The sequence below is a fragment of the Mustela erminea genome, chromosome 19 (genome assembly GCF_009829155.1).
Source record: "Mustela erminea isolate mMusErm1 chromosome 19, mMusErm1.Pri, whole genome shotgun sequence".
NCBI lineage: Eukaryota > Metazoa > Chordata > Mammalia > Carnivora > Mustelidae > Mustela > Mustela erminea.
This window is the reverse complement of record NC_045632.1, coordinates 31,403,351-31,428,827: the sequence shown is the minus strand read 5'-3', so window position 1 is coordinate 31,428,827 and position 25,477 is coordinate 31,403,351. Positions and strand designations below refer to the sequence as shown.

At 40.7% G+C, this 25,477-nt stretch overlaps 1 protein-coding gene across 3 annotated transcripts in view; it reads right to left on the bottom strand.

Annotated features, from left to right (window-relative positions):
- Positions 1–25,477, bottom strand: part of FTO (FTO alpha-ketoglutarate dependent dioxygenase) — a 377,970-nt gene that overhangs the window by 218,286 nt on the left and 134,207 nt on the right. For all 3 annotated transcript variants that reach the window (XM_032324553.1, XM_032324552.1, XM_032324554.1), the window contains exon 4: positions 17,716–17,859. In XM_032324553.1, the coding sequence (XP_032180444.1) occupies positions 17,716–17,859 (144 nt within the window). The remainder of the gene's footprint in view (positions 1–17,715; positions 17,860–25,477) is intronic.

Sequence of the window (25,477 nt, the reverse complement as noted above, 5' to 3'; positions counted from 1 at the left end):
GGAGAAGGTTCCCTTGGCCAGATTCCCATAAAGGGTCGAAATCAATTTCTAAGAAGTACATAAATGCCCTTCTCACCTACCCAAATAGAAGTCTGACTGCTCCCACGCTATTAATACCAGGATCCAAGGACATCAGAAAGAAAAAACATTTTTTTAAAGATTTTATTAATTTGAGAGAAAGAGAGCACAAGAAGGGGGAAAGAGCAAGGAGAGAGGGAGAAGCAGACTCTGGGGGAGCAGGGAGTCCGACATGGGGCTTGATCCCAGGACCCTGGGAGCATGACCTGAGCCAAAGGCAAAAGCTTAACGGACTGAGCCACCCAGGTGCCCCAGAGAAAACCTCTTAATGAACACTGCTTAAGTGCTTTCGTTCCACTGAGGGCCAACTAGCCTCGTGCAGGCCAGGTGGCAAACTCAACATCTGAAGTGAGACACTGAGGCCTGTACCTTTACTTAAATCCCTGGCAACCTTCAAATCAAATAAATTTTTGAAACTGCTCCCAACTGTCCCTAATCCTTTATGGCTTCTAGAAAGAACCTTGTAATTTTCACCCACGAGCTTGTAATTTATCTAAAACTCTGCAGATAAATGCTGTACAAGTGGTCCCGACTTCACGGACTGTACATCGGAAGCAATAATGCTGAAGACATTCCCAGCTTCACAAAAGACGCCACCTCATCATTTTTTGGAGGAAAACGTGAAAGCATGTCTATCTGCCAGAGCTATTTCAGAATATAGCTAACTGAGTGATTCTACATTCAAGGGGAATCCGAGTTTGTAGAATTTGTTCAAGAAAACACATATAGGGGCGCCTGGGTGGCTCAGTTAAAGCCTCTGCCTTCGGCTCAGGTCATAATCCCAGGGTCCTAGGATCAAGCCCCGCATCGCACTCTTTGCTTAGCAGGGAGCCTGCTTCCTGCCCCCCCCCCACCTACTTGTGATCTCTGTCTGTCAAATAGATAAATAAAATCTTTTAAAAAGAAAAAGGAAAAAATATAAAAAAGAAAACAAATACCTAAGAAGCTCTCACTCTTTGCTTGCTAAATGCCGTGTGCTCTGCTGGTGGATGAAGGGAGCTGTGGACATCCGCTGTAGCATGAAATCTCATCTCATATATAAAAGACCACAGATGCAAAGGCATAATTTCTGCTAGGGTGACGGATTCATGCCCACGATTCTCCTGCAATCCCACCTGCTGAGACCCCCTCCCGCACAGACCAACAGAGCTGGCCATCCCACATTTCACCCAGCCCCTTACTTCCTTGGTTTTGTTGTCCGGTGTGTTACCAGACCTATTTCATCCCAAATTTCTTAAAGTAACAATCAGGAGCTTCACTAAAGGCCCACTTCTGAGCTAAATAGGCCCAATACTGAAATCCAATCTTCCTGGCTTCACGCAGTCACTGAAGCTTTTCATTCTTACTCACCTGTCCATTCTCATCGCTCAATCTTAATATTTATGACCTTATTTTTCCTAGACATGGGGACACCCATGACTGAGAACATATTCAGAATTTAATAGCCAACGAGATGGGGGAGGGGAAGCTTCCTGGCAAGATGTCGGTACAGACTCAGGCCTCCCGATCTGCCCCCTTCCCTAAAGACACGGTCAGGGGGCTATTCGATTAGGTCAAAGCTATTGTCAGCACTGAATATTAGAGAAAGGTGCTTAATATGCTAGAAATTGCAAGGGGTTGTTCTGGATACAGTTAGGTGTGACGAGATTAAAGAAGGGGCTAAGAGGGCTGCCTCATGTCTACTCTGAAAAAGTAGCTTTCTGGTAAACACAGTGAGCTGATCCTGGGAACAGCGCTCTCCCCTGAACTGAAAAGAAGAATGGGCCTCTTGCCTCTGCGGGGTGACCTTAAATTCAGGCAAGCTATGGTACTGAGAGACGCCAGGACGTGTTGCTGGTACAAGCACCACTTTGAGAAGACAGCCTGGCCTTGCTGAGGTGAGAAACCGGAGCAAGCAGGTATGCCGAGGATGGTCAAAGCGGCCATGTTTTGCCCACACAGCAAGCACCTACACCACACAGGACACGCCCGCTCATGAACTCTATTTAATCTGGCCATGGAAGAATAGATATATTTTTGTCCTTTCTCCTTTCGACTGAAGGTTTTGGCCAGCAATGTATGCCAAGTTTTCAAAAGAAACCATCTCAACACCAGTTTGCCTATAAATGAGTACTAGTCCTCCTTCTGTAAGGGGAAACAGAGAGGGACAAATCACCAGACTCATGGGAAAACACGGCAGTTCACAGGAAAGGAAGCACTTTGAAACTATCTCTGCTCAAAAGGTTTTACTCAAACTGACAGGACAAATTTTTTATAAAATTCTCAATAAGAGAAGTTATTGAGAATTTATTGAGAATAAAGTTCTCAATATTTTAAGAAGACACTTGCTTCAGGAAGTTACTGCCTCTGGAAACGGAGAAAGTAGACACGAAGATGGAACAGTCTGCAATCAGGAAAGATCGCCTGGAGTGGATTGTTTTTTTAATAGTGTCGCTTCATTTAAAATGATGGAAGATGGAGTGGACAGCAGAACACAGCCTACAAAAAACTCATATTACTGAAATGGATGAGGAAACTCAAAACATTCACCTAGAACTTGCAGGGAAAAATGAAAATTAGTGACAGCAGAGATAAGAAATGAGGGACAGATTTTGGAAGCCGAAATTTATATACAGGCAGAATCTTAGAAAGCCAACAGAAAAAGGACAGATGAAAGAACCACAAAGAACTAACACAAGAGTATTTCCCAATGTTGTGAAAGGACTCTGGACTACAAAATGGTGGTTGAAGTACATAAACATATTCTGCTCAAATATTGAACACAAAATATGACAAATGTTCAGAGAAAGAAACAATTTACTGTGGTAGAATAAAAATGAAGATGACCTCAGACATCTCTCTAATACCAAACATCAGAACTCAAGGGGGCAATATCTAGAGTTTCCAGGTAGGAAGTCTGTCATGCAAGAATCCCATAGCTATTTAAGGAGGAAGCAGCCTGTGAAGGTACAGAAAGTCACTTTCAGATAATATAAAAACTCAGAGACTATAAGCTACCGCCATTCTCTTGCCATTAGCCTTCATGAAAAACTTGTTAGAGGCTACACTTTATTTAAATCATTAAAACCATGGTGTAAGAAGAAAACAGAGCAGTGAGCTCCCTGACATAGGTCTTAGCAATGACTTTTTTTTTTTTTTAAGATTTTTTCTTTATTTATCTGACAGAGATCACAAGTAGGCAGAGAGGCAAGCAGAGAGAGAGGAGGAAGTAGGCTCCCTGCAGAGCAGAGAGCCTGATGTGGGGCTCGATTCCAGGACCCTGGGATCATGACCTGAGCCGAAGGCAGAGGCCTAACCCACTGAGCCACCCAGGTGCTCCAGCAATGACTTTTTAAATACAACACCAAAAGTAAAAGCAATGACAGCAGAAATAAACAAGTGGGACCACATCAAACTTTTTAAAAAGCTCTGCACAAGGGCACCTGGGTGGCTCAGTTGGTTAAGCATCAGACTCTTGACTTCGGCTCAGGTCATGATCTCAGAGTTGGGAGACTGAGCCCCATGTTGGGCTCCATGCTCAGTGCAGAGTCTGCTTGAGACTCTCTCTCTCTCTCTGCCACTCCCTCTTTCAAATACATACATATATACATACATACATAGCATTGCACCACAAAGGAAACCATCATCAAAATGAAAAGGCAACCTATGGGATAGTGAAAACATTTGCAAATCATATATCTGGTAAGAGGTTAATATCCAAAATACATTAAAAACCCATACAACTTAGAGGCAAAAAACAAGCAATCCAATTCAAGATAGGCAGAAGATTTGAATAGACATTTCTCTAAGAAAGGTACATGAAAAGATGCTCAAAATCACTAATCATCAGGGAAATGCTAATTAAAACCACAATGAGATATCACCTCACACCCATCAGAATGGCGATCATCAAAGAAATAACACTGGCAAGGTTGTGGAGAAAAACTTTTGCACTGTTCGTGGTAATGTGTAAATTAGTACAGCCACTATGGAAAACAGTGTGGAGGTTCCTCAAAAAATTAAAAATAGATTTACTCTATGATCCAGCAATTCCACTTCTTGGTACTTACCCAAAGAAAATGAAAACACTTACTCAAAAAGACATACACATCTCCATATTCCCTGCAGCATCATTTACAACAGCCAAGATATGGAAACAATCTAACTGTCCATTGATAGATGAATGGATAAAGAAATTATGGTATACAGATACAATGGAACACTATCTAGCCATTAAAAAAAAGTATGAAATGTTGCCGTTTACATCAACATGCATGGACCTTGAGGGCATTATGCTAAAGTGAAATATGTTAGCAGAAAATACAAATACCATATGATCTCATTTATATGTGGAATCTAAAACAAAAACACAAACAAACAAAAAAAATAAGCTCAAAGATACAAAGAACAGACTGATGATTGCTGAGATGGGGTATGAGGAGTGGGAGAAATGAGTAAAGGGAGTCAAGAGGTACAGTTATAAAATAACTGGTCATAAAATAAGTCACAGGGATGTAATGTAATGAAAAAATGCTAAGAAAGTAGATCTTAAAATTTCTTATCACAAAAAAAAAAAAAAATACTTCTTGTAACTACTGTTGACCCTGAAAATAAAACAGTTTAACTGGCAAAATGGGTTTATACAACAATGGCAGGGGACACATGAACTATGCCAAACCCACAGGCAGTTTCAGAGAACAAAGAAAAGGAACACTATTTTATAGAGGAAAAGGGGGAGATGGGAGGGGTCGCTTGAACAAAAGTTCATTGGAAGAAAGTGAGAGTTCAGGGTGGTGGTGATTTCTCATTGGCTGAGTTGTGGCAGTTTCTCATTGGCTGGGCTGTTTGTTGCTGGGCCAGGGAAAAGTCTCCCTCCCTGTTGCTGGAGCACTAAAGTAGCATCTTCCTACTGGCCTCTAACTTGATGATGAGTTGGTAGGGCATGACTGCTCCCCTTTCCGCCCCCCCCAAACTCTATTATACATGAGGCTTTCTTTATTCAGTTTCACATTATATAAGGTGAAGGATGTTATCTAGACTTTCTGCGGAGATCATTTCACAATGTATACAAACATCAAATAATTATGTTGTACACCTGAAACTAATATGTTACGTATCAACTATACCTCAATTTAAAAAATAAATCTTTAAAAGACAGAAAAACTCCACATTATATAAATTACCAGTGAGCACAAAAGTAATTCAATAATTTCAAATATGGTTATTTAATGCAAGTATAAAAAATCATCATCATTGGAACACCTGGGTGGTTCAGTTGGTTAAGCGTCTGCCTTTGGCTCAGGTCATGATCCCAGGGTCCTGGGATCAAGACCCGAGTCAGGCTCCCTGCTCAGCAGGAAGCCCACTTCTCCCTCTCCCTCTGCTCCTTCCCCTGCTTGTGCTCTCTCAATCACTCTCTCTCTAATAAATAAATAAATAAAATCTTTTTAAAAAAATCATCATCAAGTAATGATGCTTCAACTAAAAAAAAAAATAACGTTAAATATCTAAGTCAAAATCCAAAAGAATATATTAAAAAATACTTGGGAAGTGGGCTGAAGGGTTTGAATAAAGTAAAAGTGAAGAAAAACAAACACACCTTAATAGAAAAATGGGCCAATAATGATCAGATGATGAACAGTAATAGAAAGAAGTATATAAATGGCCAAAAACATGGAAAAAGTTCTACCATATCAAAATTTAAAAATGCAGTTTAAGGGGGCGCCTGGGTGGCTCAGTGGGTTAAGCCTCTGCCTTTGTCTCAGGTCATGATTCCAGGGTGCTGGGATCAAGCCCCACATCAGGCTCTCTGCTCAGCAGGGAACCTGCTTCCCTTCCTCTCTCTGCCTGCCTCTCTGCCTACTTGTGATCCCTGTCTGTCAAATTAATAAATAAAATCTTAAAAAAAAAAAGCAATTTAAGAGATGCCAGGTGGCTCAATTAAGGTTAAGCTCTGTCTTCAGCTCAGGTCATGATCCCAGGGATCAAGTCTCAAACTGGGCTCCTTGCTCATCAGAGAGCCTCCTTCTCCCTCGGCCTGCCACTCGCCCTGCTTGTGCTGTCTCTCTCTCCCTCTCCGACAAATAAATAAATAAAATCTATAAATAAATAAATAAATAGAGATTTAAAACAGCAGCATGTTATGTTTATTCACTGAAGTGGCAAAATACTTTGAAATTGTAATGCCAAGTATTATCTAAGGTGAGGAAACAGAGGTTAGTGATAGTAACTGATAACCTGCATGTCATACACCATGGTGGGAATGTGCACTGAAAACAACCTTACGACAGTATGACAATATAATATGTATAGTTTTAAAATAGCTATACCCTCCTCTCACCTAAGCATTCCACTTCTAGTAATTTTTCCTAAAGAAATAATCCAGTTGTAAAGATATATATATGTATAAAGATGTTCACCAGGGCGCCTGGGTGGCTCAGTGGGTTAAGCCGTTGCCTTCACCTCAGGTCATGATCTCAGGGTCCTGGTCGAGTCCTGCATCAGGCTCTCTGCTCAGCAAGGAGCATACTTCCCTTCCTCTCTCTCTGCCTGCCTCTCTGTCTACTTGTGATCTCTCTCTGTCAAATAAATAAATAAAATCTTAAAAAAAAAACAAAAAAAAAAAGATGTTCACCAGAGCAGTATACCTGATCTCAAAATACCGGAAATGCATTAAAGCACCGAAAGCAGAGGAGTAACATTTAAGCCATTTTTAAAAACCACATCTCAAGGAATATTTAATAAAGGAAAATGCTCAAGATATGAAAGTATTAAAAAAATGGTATTAAACATTGTATCTAATACGGTATTTTCTAAAAAGAAAAAAAAACCCATGTATTTCCAAGCATAGAGAGACTAGATGGAATTAAACCACATGGTTATGAAGAATATTATCTCTGCAAGGTGATAATATGATTATTTGTATTTATACTTTCCTATTGTCTGTAAATTCTTTAAAGTGAACATGTACCATATTTCATCAATTACAAGGGACATATTTCTTCTTCCTATTTAGTATCTCTGAAATTAGACTACATCTTCAGATTGATGGCATCTTTGACTGGATGGCATATATTACTACTTTTGTATGGAGCAATAAAAAAAAATAAAACAGTAAGTATCATTATTTTAGATGGATCCAAAGGATAATGTTCAATGAGGAGATCCTCAGAAAAGAAGCATTCGTTCCCCAAATGAAAATGATGGCACCTAAGCATCAGTGAAGGTAGTATGAGCTCTGGATGGTTCTGTAAACCTTCCCCCAAAACAGGACTCCACAGGAGGGAAAACTCTCCTACAAAACCAAGTACAGAGGTGAAGATGGCCTCAGGATACACGACTTTCCCCCTCTTGTTTCTAAATTAACTTTTACGGAATGCTTAGTTTGTTGTTGGGTTGTAAAGAGACTAGATTCTTGAGGTTAATCATTCTCTTTCCTTTTCCAAATATGCAAAATGAACTTTAATCCCACTTTGGCAAGGGTTGCCTTTAATCTTCCAGACTGTAACTCCTTTCAAGAAACAGGAGGGCAGAGAAGTTTGGGGAAACAGGAAGATGAGAAGGGACAGAGCTTGCTTGAATGAGTAAACCTAAATGAGCAGTCTTCTTCCCTCTCCCCCCTGGAAGACACAGGACCATCATTTCTGCCCACTGCTTCAGTGGGGACCGGAAGTGCCCTAATAAAGCGAATGAACAAAACACAAGCAGCCACTTAAACCTCTTGGTTCTGGTCCTCCCTATGCCTTTTGGCCTTCCCTCTTAATTTACTCCTATCTCACATCTAATTTTCCATTGGTACTTGAGGCTGATGGCTGTGGTTTCTGACTAATGCCTGAGGAGGAAAAAAGGATGTTCCTTCCAAATACGTGCTAAGCTCCTGTTATGTACAAGGCATTAAGTGCTGTGTATAGTGCAAGAACTTACAGAATACAGTAGTGGCTCTCAAAAAAAATGTAATTCTAATAGATAAGACCTCTGTACCAGTCACTGCAGTCCAGAGGGAAAAAAGAACTATTGCAGCCACAATGACTGGTTGGCGACCCTGCCACTGTGGCTATTTAATTTTTTAATGTCGTCTCAAAAAAATATACTGAGATGGAAAAAAAGAAAATAGCTGAAAAGGTGGAAGGAACAGTGTAAACAAAAGAGAAGGAAAATGATTGGGTTGTAATTTAGGTCTTTTTAAAAATTTTTCAATGCTTATAGGGCCTAGAAGAATTATTCCACAGGAATGATTTGAGGAATCTTCCATCATGGGTTATAATGCCTGGCCTTGAAATGAGCTGCAGGGACTGTGTCAAGAAGGCACAACTCATTCCTACTCTCATCCTGAACTGACACCTGCAACAAGATCAATTAAAACAAAACAAAACAAAACAAACTTCCTTTGTGGCCATTCTTCCTATCTTTGCAGAAGTGGCAAAAAACACACAGGATATGCAATCAAATTAAAAGTCTGAAAAACTTCTTTTCCACAGTTCATGCTTTTAGGAGTTATGTTATATAGATTACGAGCCAAAGAAGGCATATTAATTAAGACTGCCAGCCAAAGGGAGAACTTCCACCCAATCAACCCAGACGCAGATTTATCCTAATACAGCATGACTATGACTAGAGAAAATATGAGAGAATAAAAGGATCTCAAAATTCATAGTAACTCATGCATTCTCAGCTTAAAAGAAACCAACACATTTTTGTTACCTTTAGTAGTTTTTTTAATAAATGATTTGAAAGAGAATGAATGTACAGATTGATTTAGACACTGTATTGATTAGGAAATTCTGTGATGTCGCATGGTCATTTGGACTAGATATTAGCAAGCAAAGCATGGGTCACTGAAGGAATGGATTGCCATGGAAAATTATTAAAGCTGTCTCTGGAGATCCCCGAGTATTAAATGAATGCCCCCCTGTTTGAGGGGGGACTTCATAAACTTTTCCAGCTAGGAGCTTTCAAGGACAGAATAAATATTTCTTTTGACTATATGTTTATTTATATTCTTTTAAATATTTTATTTATTTACTTGACAGAGAGAGAAAGAGAGATCACAAGTAAGCAGAGAGGCAAGCTAAGAGAGGGAAGCAGGCTCCCCGCTGAGCAGAGAGCCAGATGTGGGGCTCAATTCCAGGAGCCTGAGATCATGACCTGAGCCAAAGGCAGAGAACCACCAAGCCACCCAGGTGCCCCTTCCGTATACGTTTATTGCCATGATTTGGGGAGGGGCAGTGTACCAATCTTTGGTTTAGTCATCCACTCATTAATTCAAAAATTATTATTAAAGTACCAGCCATGTTCAAAGAACTGTGTTAGGTGCTATAGAGGTTACACATCTTTAGAAACCTAAAATAGGGTAGATAGAAAACCTTTTTAGAAAATTCCAAGAAAGAGAAAGAAGGACATGACATCCAGATAAAAAACAGAATAGTCAAGGACCACAAGGGGAAGAAATCTTACTATGATAACTGTAACTAGTGGGTTTGAAGAAGTAGTAAGACAAAACATCATGAACATCATGTGACAAAGGGACAGAACTATGGCATTATTTTTTCACTAAGAATAAAGAAAGGCAATTGCACTTCCAGGGGGAGAGGGAGAGCCACACAGGAAAGTCTTGGTTCAAATACAAAGCAAGCTAAAATGGGGCATGATTCTGGGCCTCTGATTTGGTATAAAATCTTGACCTGACATTTGTAACAGTCCCTTTCCATGGGATAAGGTTAATGGTTATTGTGGACTCCTGTCTTCTATATATGGACCCAATCACTTCATTTAGTTCCTCAATAAAGGACATGTTAGGTACTGGATTTCAAATTTCAGATTCCATGTACAAAGAAAGCACGGCAGTCTTGTCAAAATTATACATCCGTGTGTAGTAGACATTATAATCCGCAATGATGTAAAAGTAATGATATGGCTGAAGGGAACTTTCATCCTCCATGTTACATCCTAAAAGTCAAGGAAGAGTCTATCTAAATATCGGTTGTAAGAAAATCAACTACAATAAAACTAAACTAAACTAAAAAAACGAAAAATAAATGTTAACTAATAAAACTTAGCAAGAGTGAGGGGCGACTGGGGGGCTCAGTGGGTTAAGCATCTAAGTTCAACTCAGGTCAGGATCTCAGGGTCCTGCAATACAGCGCAGAACTGGGTTCATCACTCAGCTCGGAGTCTGCTCGTCCCCCTGCCCTTCCCCCTATTCCTGCTTGCTCTCACTCTCTCTCTTTTTCTCTCTCTCAAATAAATAACTAAAATCTTAAAAAAAAAAAAAATAGTAAGAGTGAGAGAGTATAAGAGCCATATCCCCATTTTTCACTTTTCTTCATATTTTTCTTCATGGAGGAACAGAGAACGCTTCAAGCTGTCGGACGGAGAGAGCAGTATTAAGCATATGTTTATGAGTTAAGGAGGTAATCACTTAAAGAATAAAAGGCAAATGCACCAGAAAGTAGTTATTTCTGAGAAATGGAACTTGGGAACAGGTAGCAGGGAGTTCTTCGCTTTCCGTTTTAGATCATCCTCAATGTTTGACTTTTTATTTCCTAGTCCATGTGTTGTTTTTATAAGAACGATACCAATATGAATGAGATACTGACAGGGAATGATCTCCAGAACCTATCATCAGGGTGGAGGGGGAAGCAAGTAGTAGATTAATAGATAGAATATATATAAGGTCCCATTTGTGTGCTATTTTGTAAAGTAGCAGCAATATATATGTAAATCATATTGGCATAACTATATTTCTGCTAATGTTCACAAAAGGACAAGATAGGAAAATAAAGGAGAACTTCCAAATTTTATTCTATATAATTCCATACTATCCAAATGCTTTCCAATGAGAATATATGTGTATGATGTATTACTTGTTCAGCTATTTATTTATTTAATTTATTACTTCTTCAGCTATTTTTAATATTTTTCAGCTCTTTTTTCCACACTTTGAAAGAAGAAAGATCCCATGACTATGCAATTAGTAGAGCTGCACAATTTGATGGAAAAAAGAACAGTTCTGGTTTCAGAAAAACTTGCATTCTAACTCAAGCTTCACTAGGTCCATCACCCTGAACTACTTGATTTACCTCTCTAAGCCTCCTTTTCTTTTCTTTTCTTTTCTTTTTTAAGATTTTATTTATTTATTTGACAGAGATCACAAGTAGGCAGAGAGGCAGGCAGAGAGACAGGAGGAAGCAGGCTCCCTGTGGAGCAGAGAGCCTGATGGGGGGCTCGAGCCCTGGAATCAGGACCTGAGTCAAAGGCAGAGGCTTTAACCCACTGAGCCACCCAGGCGCCCCTTAAGCCTCCTTTTCGTTTTGTGAAAGTTTTTTTGAGATAGAATTCACATACCAATCAATTCACTCATTGAAAATGTACGATTCTGCGTATTTGAGCATGTTCACAGGATTGTGGGACCATCACTACAAATGAATTATAGAGCATTTTTAGAACTCTGAAAAAAAAAAATCCACACACCCATTAGCAGGCAACCCCCATCAATTTTCTTTTCTGGCAAAAATACAGGGATCCTAGAGAGAGGACAGGTTACTTGCCTGATGGACTTACTAAAAGAAAGAACATATATCAGAGCCTCCATCACAGTGGCCCTCAGCAGGCACTTGTGCTCCTCAAGTAAAATTCAAGACGTCAATGACAGAGAAATACGCACAAAGACTGGATACGCAAGGAAAGTCTAGGAGATAGGGAAACCCCTCCAATACCTGGGAATCCTCTCCTCTGAGCAATTTCCACGAGAAATGTCGTCTCCCCAATGCTAGTGAATACTAAAGAACCAGGTGTCGAGACAATAAGCACAAGTCTGAAACCATCAGCATTTGGGGGCCTATTTTCAGAGTAAAAGGTTCAGGAGGACAGATACATCCTCAACCCTGCAAAAACACAAGAAGTGAGAAGCAAACACTGTAGTTGCTGAGAAGGTAAGAAGAGCGTCACGAGGTCGTATTGGACGAGCAGTTGAAACCATGCTGTCACGTTTCTGCTTTTCAAAGTGAAAATAAACATGACAGGTGCTCATTTGGCTGTTCGAGCACTTTCCACCGAAATGGCAATTCCTCGAGCCTACCGACTGCAGCCTGAAGTTATAATTTATTGCTGTTTCTCTATTATTCCCTTGCCTCGGCAGAAAGCAGAACCTAGCACCTACGTTTCAAGACCCATGAGAGGTAATAAAGTATAATTATTGAGAATTTATGATTAAGCCATAAATTATAGGTACTTTTTACTTCAGCTGGTCAGTCAGGACTTGGGGGAGGAAGGGAACGGGGTCAGAGGAAGAAATAACAAAAGCCTTTTCCTTCGAATAAAATGTCTGAACTGGGGCAGGATTGAGGGACACCTGGACGATTTACAAAGATACAAAGATACAAAGATACCACAGTCTCCAAGTGAAGTCCCAGAGGAGCCCCCGTTAAGAGACTTTAAACTCCTAGAAGCCTCTGTTCTTCCTGCTCACAGGGCAACAGACTCCGACCAGAGTGCTCGTGTTGATGCCAAAAATAGAAGCAGGACGTATTTTCAGGTTCTACCACATCAAACGCTCACCGTGCGCCCGGTCTGGCTGCTCAGAGCCACAGGTATTTCAAAGAAGGTGAAACTAATCCGTAAAACGCGGCTGACCAGGCTCTGCTGGTAAACTCAGCCCTTGGCCAAGGTCAGAGCATGGTTACCCTAGAGCTCTGATTTGACGCTTCTACCCCTCAAGAAGCAGTTGGTGAGATGGCCCTTTCTTGGGGTGCATTTATGTGGTCATGGAAATAGAGGTATGGCACAGGGACGTGTCAACCTGGCAGAACTGGGGGCCCGAAGCAGGATAAGAATACAATACTCGGGGGACGCCTGGGTGGCTCAGTTGGTTGGGCAGCTGCCTTCGGCTCGGGTCATGATCCCGGCGTCCTGGGATCGAATCCCGCATCGGGTTCCTTGCTCGGCGGGGAGCCTGCTTCTCCCTCTGCCTCTGCCTGCCTGTGCTTCCTTTCTCACTCTCCCTCTGACAAATAAATAAATAAAATCTTTTAAAAAAAAAAAAAAAAAAAAAGAACACAATACTCGGGGCACCTGGGTGGCTCAGTGGGTTAAGCCGCTGCCTTCAGCTCAGGTCATGATCTCAGGGTCCTGGGATCGAGTCCCACATCGGGCTCTCTGCTCAGCAGGGAGCCTGCTTCCTCCTCTCTCTCTGCCTGCCTCTCTGCCTGCTTGTGATCTCTCTCTGTCAAAAAAATAAATAAAATCTTTAAAAAAAAAAAAAAAGAACACAATACTCAGTGCCCTTTTGTCACCCACTCGCCTCACCTAGGTCTCCCATAGTGCCATGGCCCAGCTCCCCATGTTCATGGCCACCCCCTCCCCATGCAAAGCACTTTCTTGTTTGGCCTCCCAGTAACCCTGTGAAGGGAGTGTCAGGCAGAACAGCAGTTGTCCGGGGGAGGCAGAGACTGGGGAGAGAGATGAACAGCGCATGGCCAATAGACAAGGCCATGAGTCTGGAACCTGGTCACCTGATAGGAAATGGCCTTTCAGCATTTGGCCCCAGACTGTGGGTGAAGGAAAGCAAAACCAAAAAAGCAGCAGCATGCATTTCAATTTACACTGCCTTTTTTTTCTTTTTTTTTTTTTTTTTTGGCTATGGACATTTTACTTGGCAACTGAAGCTTTGAGATAACTATTTGAAAATGAGATTTAATTTGGATTGAGGGAAACAAAAATAGAGAGGCCAGAGAGAAAAGAGTCATGAAAAGTGACAAGGAAAAAGTAATAAATGAAGCGGGGGGGAGCAGATAAAAAGGAGGTTTGCCCCAAATGTTTGCCTAGCCCTCACCTTTGTCCTGACACAGCCCATCTCCACACCCGGCTCCCGGTTAATGAACATAATTTGGTTGATGTCCCCTGAACTGTATAATCTGTTCCACAAAAAACAAACCCACAGTTTGTCTCCAAGCCACTTTTTAAGTCCCTAACTCCCTGGCTACATTCAGTCTATGGAAAACATCTGTGGCAAAGTAAATCATCCTACTCGGAGAAAGACCAGGGTGTATTTTTTTTCCCCCCTCTAAGTGTGTTTTGAAGTCCTGGTTGGAAAATTAGTGAAAATTGTAAATCTGTTTGCAAATCCGGTCATGTCTAACTCTGAGATTAGGGCAAAGATTCCAATTTAAAAGTAAAACCGTGACAACCCCAGTTAAGCGTGTCCTCGGGCAGTGCCAGCAGGGCCTTCACTCACGTCCACAGGCAGCGGATTTATTATAAGCACCCGACACGTTCCCCATCAGACACCCCTGGAGTATTTACTTGAGACAGCAGGGTTCAGCCTGCACTTCCTCTGCAGACCAATATATTATTATAAATTGAGCTAAACTGTTTCCTTTTCATAAGTGCTATGAAGTTCAGATTTCAGATATCAGCACACGGCCGAGGTCCCTCCACAGGGCTCCTTGTAGTATTTGGATTCGAGAAAGTAAAGAGGAAAAGGCAGCAAGACACTATGGTTGCTATTATTTTTGTCTGAGTTTGTTTAAGAGGAGATGGAAAAAAGTTCCTTTCAGAAACTGACTGTGACAACTTTAGCAAGAAAAGAGTTATTTTCTTTAATTATAATAAAGAATAAAGAAAATATATTCTAAATGGAGATATTCTAAAAGCACACTTTGGGTACACTGTGCTGTGCCTGGCCCCGATCAGGAAGGTACCAGCCATTTCCCCGATATCTGAATGCAGGAGTTGGGAAATCAGGAATGGATATTAGGTCCTGGACATCAGCTCCCAGAAAGTAACAGCACTTACTTTGGTTTAGCACCTACAGTAGCTAAAAGGACAAATGTATATTTAAAAATGCATATTCGTTATAACATATGGTAAAAAGGACAAGGTAATTATTTAATATTTTCATTACTAATCTATTTCTGAGGCAAAGGAAACATAACTTTAAAAACAAAGGGCAGGGCGCCTGGGTGGCTCAGTGGGTTAAGCCTTCGGCTCAGGTCATGATCTCAGGGTCCTGGGATCGAGTCCCACATCGGGCTCTCTGCTCAGCAGGGAGCCTGCTTCCTCCTCTCCCTCTCTCTGCCTGCCTCTCTGCCTACTTGTGATCTCTCTCTGTCAAAAAAAAAAAAAATAAATAAATAAAAATAAAATAAAATAAAATAAAAACAAAGGGCAAAGAAAAAAGCACACAGAACACTCTTGTCATGCTCTTCTCTTTCCTTCCTGAACAATCTGGTCCCGAAGCCTTTAGGTGAAGCAGAGGCATCATGGTGAGGGAGAGAGGAGGGCCCCGGAGCCCAGGGCGGGGGTTAGCACCCAAGTAGGAGGAGGAAGGGGTGGTTCGACCTGGGTGTCAGAGCCCAGATGGGATTAAAGAACAAGTTCCAATCCACGCACCCTACTAACTGTGTAACCGTGGCTGTGTCACTACATCAATTTAACCTGAACTGATTCTTGTGCAATGTAACTATCGTCTACTTCTTAGGGTTATGGAGATGATTAAAAGAATGCTTGGTTGTTGTTAGTCCCCAGTCAATGTGGTTGTTATTCACATACTACTATTATTCCGGATACATATATGCACAGAAAAAAAGACCAAAACAGGTCTGAACCTGATTTTCATATTCTTCTTTCGTTTCATACTTTTCAGCGTTTTCTTTTCTGTACAATGAACATGTATTTTACTTTCATAATTAGAAAAGAACGTACAAAATATTCTTAAATAAACAGATGGCAGGTGAACTTCTACAATGTATAGTTACTACTTCTGCATGCAGAAAATTAATATGGCTATTTAGAATGGCACCAAATGACTCTCACTTCTTTCAAAGTTACAAACTGCTAATAGAAAGTCCTGAACAAAGTAACTGACAAGGAGAAAGTCTCCAACTGGTAACATTATACAGTTAACACCTCTCTAACAGTGACACGTGTCTCTTTTAACAAAGACAGAACAGGACTCAGGATCTTCAGCAAACCAAGGTAGCAGGTCCTTAATACTGTTTCATAATCCAAGTGATACTGGTCTTCTGTTTAAGATAGTGTTATAAAATCTCCTTCTAAAGTAAATCCACTGGTCCCTGGGTGGCTCAGTTGGTTGAGCGACTGCCTTCGGCTCAGGTCATGATCCCGGACTTCCAGGATCGAGTCCTGCATTGGGCTCCCAGCTCCTTGGGGAGTCTGCTTCTCCCTCTGACCTTCTTCTGTGTCATGCTCTCTCACTCATTCTCTCTCAAATAAATAAATAAAATCTTAAAAAAAAAATTAAAGTAAATCCACTTCAGTGATTTTATTTAGAGCGAATTTATTTAGAGAAAAATATAAAGTGAATTTTATTCACTTTATTTTTATTTTATTATTTTATTATTTATTATTTTATTCACTTTATTTTTAATTTTAATCATTTATTCATTTTATTTTATTTATATTTATTCACAAAAATATAAAGTGAATTTATTTAGAGAAAAATAATACATAAATTAACAGCATAGGTAGCACAGGGATATGGCAAAAACCTTGAGGCTGACGAGTAAATGACTGAAATTTGGAAAATGCTTAATGCAGTAATGACCTAAAGAGCTAATCCACACTGTGATTTTCTAGAAGGCAAGGACCTAGTTTTATCCATCCTCCAGAACCTTACACAGCATGGAGGACACAGCGGGCCCTCTATATATATTCAATTAATTGAGAAATAACTCTTCTCATAAATATCCACTTTGAGCCTTGGCGCTCCCCAGTTCTAAAGCCAATAGTGATTTAGGTGAAGCAGAGGCATCATGGTGAGGGAGAGAGGAGGGCCCCGGAGCCCAGGGCGGTAAGTGTGTGATAAACACCGGATAATCAGGAGTTAAAGCCAATGACAGAATAAACCCAGAGAGGCTTTGTGAGTAAGAAAGGATACCGCCTCTGTGCTGCGCACTGGAAAACAGGCAGAAAGTGCAAAACCCAAACAAAACGCTTAGAGCGAAGCGCCAATAGCAAAAGCTGCACGAACACCACAGCTTCGGTCAGCCCAAGCACAGCGGAAATCCTGCTCTCCAGAGAACTCCGCGACGAGTGGAAAGGAAGGCCCTGCAGACAGGTCAGCTGCACCTGAGAAGAAACTCAATTCCAAACGGAAAAAACTTTCACTAAGAACTGACATAGACGGGGAAATCATCCGAATACTTCACACTGATAAGCTCATCCGGATGACTGAGTAACTGACGAGAAGTCCTGAAAACTCTTTAGCACATGTGGGGAACTCCGTGTGGGGGAGAAAATAAAAGCAACTTTTACAAATGAATAATACGTAGAAAAATGAGGGATTTAAAACAAACAAAAAAACTGGTTCCAGGCAGAAGATTCATAATCACTGTAAAATACCTAAAGAGCTTGTTTCAAAAGACACATTCGAAGGGCACCTCAGTGGCTCAGTCGGTTAAGGCTCAGGTTATGATCTTCTGGGTCGTGATATCAGAGCCCCACAGTGGGCTCCCCGCTTGGTGGGGAGTCAGCTTGGAGAGTCTCTCTGCCTCTCCCAACTCACTTCCACACACACTCTCTCTAAAATAAATAAATAAATCTTTAAAAAAAAAAAAAAAAAAAGACACATTCCAAATACGTAGCCAGTAATCTAAAACTTAGACACGAGAGCACTGAAGCAGCTTTGACCCTCCTAATTACCAAGCATGAAGTAGCAGTCTCCTTGGTGAAGGGGTATTGCCAAGCCAGGAGTCTCGATGTCCCACGAGATCTTAAAACCGACATGCCAAATATCCGGATCTCTGCCTTCGAGCTGAGGGTCTTCCTCATTTTCCTCTTCTGGGCCTGTCAGAAACAGAAGAGCCAGATCAGAAAGGAAATGTCTCATCTCAGGTTCTGGGTCTTAAAATCATTAGCTCAGAAAATATTAAGTTTTAATAAAAAATGGACAGGAAATAAACTATATCCTTTTCTATCATATTTTGTGAAAAAACACATTCTTTCAATTATTTTTAACACATCCTTTATTCTTTAATCAAACAAATATTTAAATGATGAGGAAATAACCACAGAGATACCAAGAAAAATAAAAGATGATTTATTCAATTCCACACAAATAAGTAATATGGATTAAATGAACAGTTTTGTTTTTGTTTTTGTTTTTGTTTAATATTTTATTTACTTATTTGACAGAGAGAGATCACAAGTAGTCAGAGAGGCAGGCAGAGAGAGAGAAGGAAGCAGGCTCCCCGCTGAGCAGAAAGCCCGACGCGGGACTCGATCCCAGGACCCTGAGATCACGACCCAAGCCGAAGGCAGCGGCTTAACCCACTGAGCCACCCAGGCGCCCCTAAATGAACAGTTTTTAAGGAACTTTTTAACTACCAAAATCATCCCCAGAAGGGAGAAAAGCTAGAGAAACCATAAAAGGTAAAGAGGAAGTTGTCAAAGAACTCTCTCAGGATAACAAAGGTGTCAAGAGTTTCAAAGAAGAATTCTACCAAACAATTAACGAGTGGGTTATTTCCATATACTTTAAATTGTTTAAGAGCATAGAAAAAGAAAAGTTTCCAAATTCTTTTCCTGAAGATAGAATAATATGTATCAAAATCCAAACACAAACACACACACACACACACACACACACACGCACACCCCTCGTATCTGAGAATCAAAGCAAAATTCTTAAATATAGGGAAAGAGAACCCAAATCTAACAGCATATTAAAAGAATAACATTCCATGACCAAGTAGGACTTATCACAGGAATACAAAGATAGTTCAATATGCAAAGGCTTATACACATATACTTACACACACACAAAAAATCACATTCTTAGATGAAAACAAAGAGTCACCAGAGATATACAACAAATTCAATAAAATACATCCTTCTATAATCAAAACATCAATAAAATCAGGTGGCCAGGTTCCTTAACACAATAAAATACAGAGCTCTCTCAACCACAAAGCCAGCATCATATTTTAACAGGGAAACATTAGAAATCTTCCCAAAGTCAAGAATTAGGAAACAGTATCCTTTATCATCACAATGACTCATCATTACTCTGGAAGGAATGACCAACACAAGTGTGCTCTCTGGAGAGGCATAAGAAATGTGCCCTAATGAGGCAAAAGAAAAAGGTTTTTTGCAAACAATATTATTATTTACTGCCAATCAACCAGGACAAATATATCCCAAGCAACAGAGTATTGTCTGTAAGAAAAAAACTTTAAAATTTATTGAAGGACACAAAATAAAATTTAAATGAATGAAAAGACAATATTATGCTCTTGGGATGTAAAACTCAACACCATGGGAACGTCAGTTCTTCCTAAATTTGTCTATAAATTTGTCCATAGTCAGAGAAATACTTTTTAATATATAAAGAGCTACTACAGCACATCAATAAGATAAAGATCAATACTCAAACAGAATAATGGGCAAAAGTTACGAAGACAGAACACATAAAAGGAAAAAAGAAAAATATGCAAACATTTAAAAGATGTTCAAACTTAGTCATATAAGAGAAATTCAAATTAAAGCCACAATGGATATTTCTAACTTACCATATCAGAAAAGAACAAACATTTTGATAAACACAGTGTCAGTAAGAATACAGCACAACAGCATACTCACATTCTCTGTAAAGGACAATATGATGATACTTACCAAAATTATAAATGCACAAACAGTATGAACTTAAAGGAATTCCACATTTCCACTTTTAGCAATGTATTCTTAAATTCTTATTTGCAGAGGTTGCAAAATGACTTTTGAGCAAGGCTGTTTAGTGTACCACTGTTTATGAAAGTAAAAGATCAGAAATGACCTAAATAGGGGCACCTGGGTGGCTCAGTCAGTTAAGCATCTGACTCTTGATTCTGGGTCAGATCCTGACCTCAGGGTCATGGGATCAAGCCCCAAGCCAGCCAGTCTCTATGCTGAGCATGCAGCCTGCTTGGGATTCTCTCTCTCACTCCCTTTCCCTTTGCCCCACTACCCCCGCTACCCCCGCTACCCCCGCTGACGTGCATGCATCCATGCCCACACACTCTCTCTCTTAAAAGAGAGAAAGAAAGATAGGGAGGGAGAAAGAGGAAAGGAAGGGGAGGAGGAAGGGGGGAAGGAAGGAAGGAAGCAATCTAAATATCCATCAATAAGCTTCTGGTTAAATAAATTATGAAATGTCTAGGCAATAAAATACTATGTAGCCACTAAAAGTAATACGCACTGATACAGAACTACCTGAAACATTTTTAAGAGAAAGAAACTGACAGGCTATAATCTGTGTAAAAAATACAAACATATACACACAGGTGTTTATATATGTACAGGTAATATTTTAGAAGGATATTCTACTCTAGAAGGATACTCGCAACTGACCTTTCTGGGAGGACAATGTGTCTGGGGTACAGGAGGGCAGAGACACATGAACAAATTGGAAAGTGTGCTCTGCCTACATGAGCAGTCCTACAGGGATTGCCCTATATAAAAACTTGTAAAAGTTCATTTACGAAATATTTATTAAGTACTTACTACATATGAGGACTGACCTGGGCACTTGGGCTCCATCAATGAATGAATCAAAGAGCTTTGCCCCTGGGAAGCTTTCTTTCTAGTGAAGTTATAAATGTTCATCTCTGATGACTAGAAAAAGGAGAGTTTACATTCAATTAGAAGCTAGACCCGGTCTTTAAGGGGTGGGTCCGTTTTTCCATTTCATCCCCATTTAGGGCCCTGTTCACTGGCACACAGAAGGCATCCAGTTGTACTTAACTGCTTACTTAAAAACAAAATGCTCTGTTGACGCCCATTCACAGTCCTTTCTGAGATAGATGGCAGGAAAAGAAAACTGTTAATTGAAGGGGAATTTAAAAAAAAAAAAACAACCCTGCAAATTAAATCAAATAACATAATAAAGCATGACACTGTTCATTTAGCATAGGTTTTTACAGTAAAGAAGTTTAGGGAGCCTGGGTGGCTCAGTTGGTTAAGCAACTGCCTTCGGCTCAGGTCATGATCCTGGAGGCCCCGGATCAGGTCCCGCATCAGGCTCCCTACTCAGCAGGGAGTCTGCTTCTCCCACTGACCTCTCTCCTCTCATTCTCTCTCTTTCTCTCTCTCTCTCTCTCTCAAATAAATAATAAAAAAAAAGTCTTAAAAAAAGAAGTAAAGAAGTTTAGAGGAGAGACATGTTTAGTGAAGTTCCAAATGGGTCGAACAGAATTCTTTGAGAAGATCAAATTTGAAAGCCAAGTACGGTCTAGATTCCCAAAGGGTAGAGTAAGGAATGCTGAAGGAAGCCAAGAAGATGTAAAGCTCCCTGTAACACATGGGCAAGGAAGCATGTTTCACCCAGGGTGTATAATATTCAGGTCATCCACATAAACCAAAAGTACAAGCACCCCAGATGGTCCATCTCCATATATGGAATTCCTAAATCAGAACATGTCACTCTACAATAACTATGCATAAGGGTCAAAGGCAATAAAAGAAGTGGGGAGAGGAAGAAAGCCCCTTTATAATTATTAATTCACATTACTTTGCACAGGTATGGTAGAAAAAAGAAAAACACAACAGACCAGTGTTCTGGGAAATTCAGGGAAGGAACACTACTAAATGACCTTTAAGGACACATCCAACTTTGGATATTCTTCAGTTCCTTAAGATAGAATCTGAAATCTGATATTGCCACAGGGCGCCTGGGTGGCACAATGAGTTAAGCGTCCAACTCCCAGTTTCGGCTCAGGTCATGATCTCCAGACCTGCATCCCTGCATCGGGCTCCACACTCAGAAGGGAGTCTGCCTGAGTTTCTCTCTCCCTCTCACTTTGCCCCTACCACTCTCAACTCTGCTTTCTCTCTCTCTAAAATAATATATAACCTTTAAAATCTGATACTGCCATTTTAAAAGAATCTTACCCTTTTTTTTCCTGTTCGTTATTTCTGATCCGTTTTCTCAAGCATTCTTTAGTTAGGAACAACTTCTTTAAGAATAAAGTCCTACAGTAAAAAGTCTAAAGCCACTTTTCTCCACTAATCCCAAAAACATTTAAAGGAGAACCCTCTAGAACAGGAATGATAAATACCTTACATATCAGAGGACACAACTAACTCACTGGTCATGGCTTTTGTGAGCCCTGGTACAGAATTATCCGGAATTCTCTAAGCTCAAAAGAGAGAGTGGTATAATCAATTACTGATATCTGCCATTGGCTCTAGAAGGGGGAGTTAGGCACCAGCAAAACTAAATATTTGCCATTCGCATCTGATGACATTCTCTAGGCATGTCTTACTTATAATACACTTATGCCTGAAAATTCTGGAATTTGCAAAACTAGATCTTAACGACCAGAAAAGAGCCGGCAAAAGGTATACAACTTGACCTGCTCTACGTTTTCTTAACAAAACTAAGTTAGCTGTCAACCGAGAGAAGCTCTTTGCATAAAAATACAAAGGTCAAGCTACTCTTGAATTACAAGATCTGGTATCGCTGAGCCAGTGCAGAGCTAATAAACAGCTGTCCCTTGTAGATGAGGCAAGTGCTCTCTGAGAGCGTCTGTCCCCGACGGCCATTTCTCCGCATTGGCCGTACCTCCTGGCCCCTACAGGCATTTACATCTATGAACTTTGTTCCAGCCCACAGGGAAACTGGGCCTCTTCACCTGCTTACACAAAGTACCTGGAAGACAGTCAGGCCCATTCATTTACACACTGTCCAAGGCCGAGCAGCTAAGACACAGATCATAGAGCCCACAAGGTCGAAAATATTCATCATCTGGCCAGCCCCTTACTCAGAAAACCTTTGCCCAGCCCTGCTCTAGAATCCCGATATTGTCATTTGATAGAAATGTCTACTGCACGTATCAGCAAGGAAGCCAGGCTGAATAAAATAATGATGTCAGGTGACTAATACTAGCATACAACATAATAAAGTCATTAATGCTAAGTTATTTGATAAGCAGATCAACTTAGCAAAAGAATACAGCTCTGCCAAATCGTGTGTTTATATTTGTGATACCCTAGGGCTTTCGGTGGGTTCCTTCTGGAGATTCCTACTGACAATGGAGGTAGCAATAGCACCAGGAAGAAGAACAGAATTTTTTTTTTTTTTAAAGATTCCATTCACCCACTTGACAGAGATCACAAGTAGGCAGAGAGAGAGGAAGGGAAGCAGGCCCCCCGCCGAGCAGAGAGCCCAACGCGGGACTAAATCCCAGGACCCTGAGATCATAACCCGAGCCAAAGGCAGCAGCCAAACCCACTGAACCACCCAGGCGCCCCAAGAATAGAAATATTTTAAGACGGTTTTTCATATGTCTCTCTCTCTCTCTGGTGAAACCAACTATGAACTTTAAAAACAGTTTCTAAATGACAGTGACGAGGAAGCTGTTGTGGTTTCCAGCGAGCGTGGCTGGTGGGCTGGTTGACAACTTTCCCCTCTATCTCCCACCAAAGCCCTCAGCCCAATTTGGCACCAGTAAAGTCTGGAACGACAGAGACGGTAATTGCAATCAGTGTTTCCTGATGCCGCCCATAAATCCAGCACCTTTGAAATGTGCTCATTAAAATAAGGTTTTCTTGAGGGTTTGTTTCCCTCTTGGGCTGGGTACGCAGAGGGGAGGGAAGCTGTTCATCTGATAAATTTTTTATTGCATAAGTAGAGTGTTGCTCACTTTCTCAATAAAATCAACTTGTAATTATCTAGAGCAACTGCAGTTGATTACTCTTGCCTCGTGTTATTCTGGAAACAAGCAGAGGCAAGAGGCCCCTACTTGCCTTTAAACCTCAGTAACACTGAAAGGACTGTGAGTGTCTCAGGTGTGCCTGATGCATTTCTAGTTCCCACTAACTAAACTGCTAAAGAAGTGAAAGATGTGACAAAATACAAAAGAATGCTGAATTTAAATGCCCAGTTTAAAACACCAACTCCCCCACCCCGATTTCTTTATGTTAGTTTTTGAAGAACAATTAATTCCCATTTGGGAAAAGATAAATGCTATCCAGATTTTGTTTGTATTTTTTAAGCTGTATGCAACCACTGTCATATAGGAAACAAAGACAGAAACCTGAGCATGAAGGAAGAGATGACAGTTCCAGTCAAATAAAATATAGTGCTTAAAATTTTGTCCCCTGTTTAATAACATATCCCATTAATACTGTATGTCAATAATTCCCCTGATGTGTAAATATATGTTCATCGTCACTACACATTAATAGCCCAGTTTCCTATTCCCTATTCCCTTGGCCAAATGCTAAGATTTCTAAGACTCTGGCCTCAGCAATTCTATTCTGTTTCCTGAACCCCATACCCAGAAGGGCTTCAGCAGCAGGTCCCTTCCTATCTACATCCCAGATCTTGAGGCAGGAGAAACCCAGAAGTTGCAGCTAGTCAAATGGTATACAAAACCTCATGATGCTTTCTCTGGGTCCTGTGCTAGTCTGTGATAGTCCAGGATCTAGGACAGAGAATCTGTTTTGAAAAAAGGTAAAGAGTCAGAAGGGAAAAGGAGAAGGTGTGAGGTTGGTAAGATACCTTCGGTGGTGGTGGTGGGGGGGGTGGCCTAATGGGTGTACAAGAACATAATTAATTCTTTAGAGTTGCAAGTGTATCATGTGAATGACATACTATGTCATACATGACATACATGTCATGCAAAAGAAGAGGCTGGCGGGATGGGGAGGCAGAAGCCAGGACACTTTGTGAACCACAGTCAGGAATTTAGACTGAGGGCAATGACAGACGTGAAAGACGTTTTCATAGATCAGATCCTATGATCCAGTTTTTCAGAGTGATCCCTCTGGAAGGCAGACACTTCTGTGTGCAGACCTTGCATAATTTTTCTGGACAGTTTTCCAAAGTAATGGCGAATGGCGTAAGCCAGAGAACATTTAGGAAAGACTCCTGAAGGGCATGTCCCTAAGAAAAGAAGGGTTCGCCAAGGAGAAGCTGTCCTGGGAGATTTCTACAACTTCACCACGCTTTCCTTGATGGGTTGGGAAGAACAAGTAGTCAAGGCCTGCTGCAGACCTAGAGCAAATTCCCTCCCAGTCATTGAGGTATGAATGAATGGTCTCAAGAAATGAATTCAGAAACGTTTGAAGTTGGGGGGGGCTACCTAATCAGTCGCAGTTCATAGTCTATAAGAAGCAGCTGGATGCTGCTCTCAGATGTCTCGAAACAAGCAATTCAGGTCAAACATAGTCCCTTGACACAGAGAGATTATAAAATTAATCATAAATGTTCTGTGATTTCAAGAGAAATGTTGCAAACTCTTTCCCAAAAAGTCTAAAGCCTTTCAACACGATGTCTGGCTCTTTCAGCTTTCAGATTAAGCATTAGGAAAAAAAAAAAAAAAGATATATTCACATACATAGGAGAACCTTATTATATCACGTTTCATGGACTTGGGAGGAAAAAGCAAAAGTGATAAAAGGAGAGAAAAATTGTTCTGGGGGC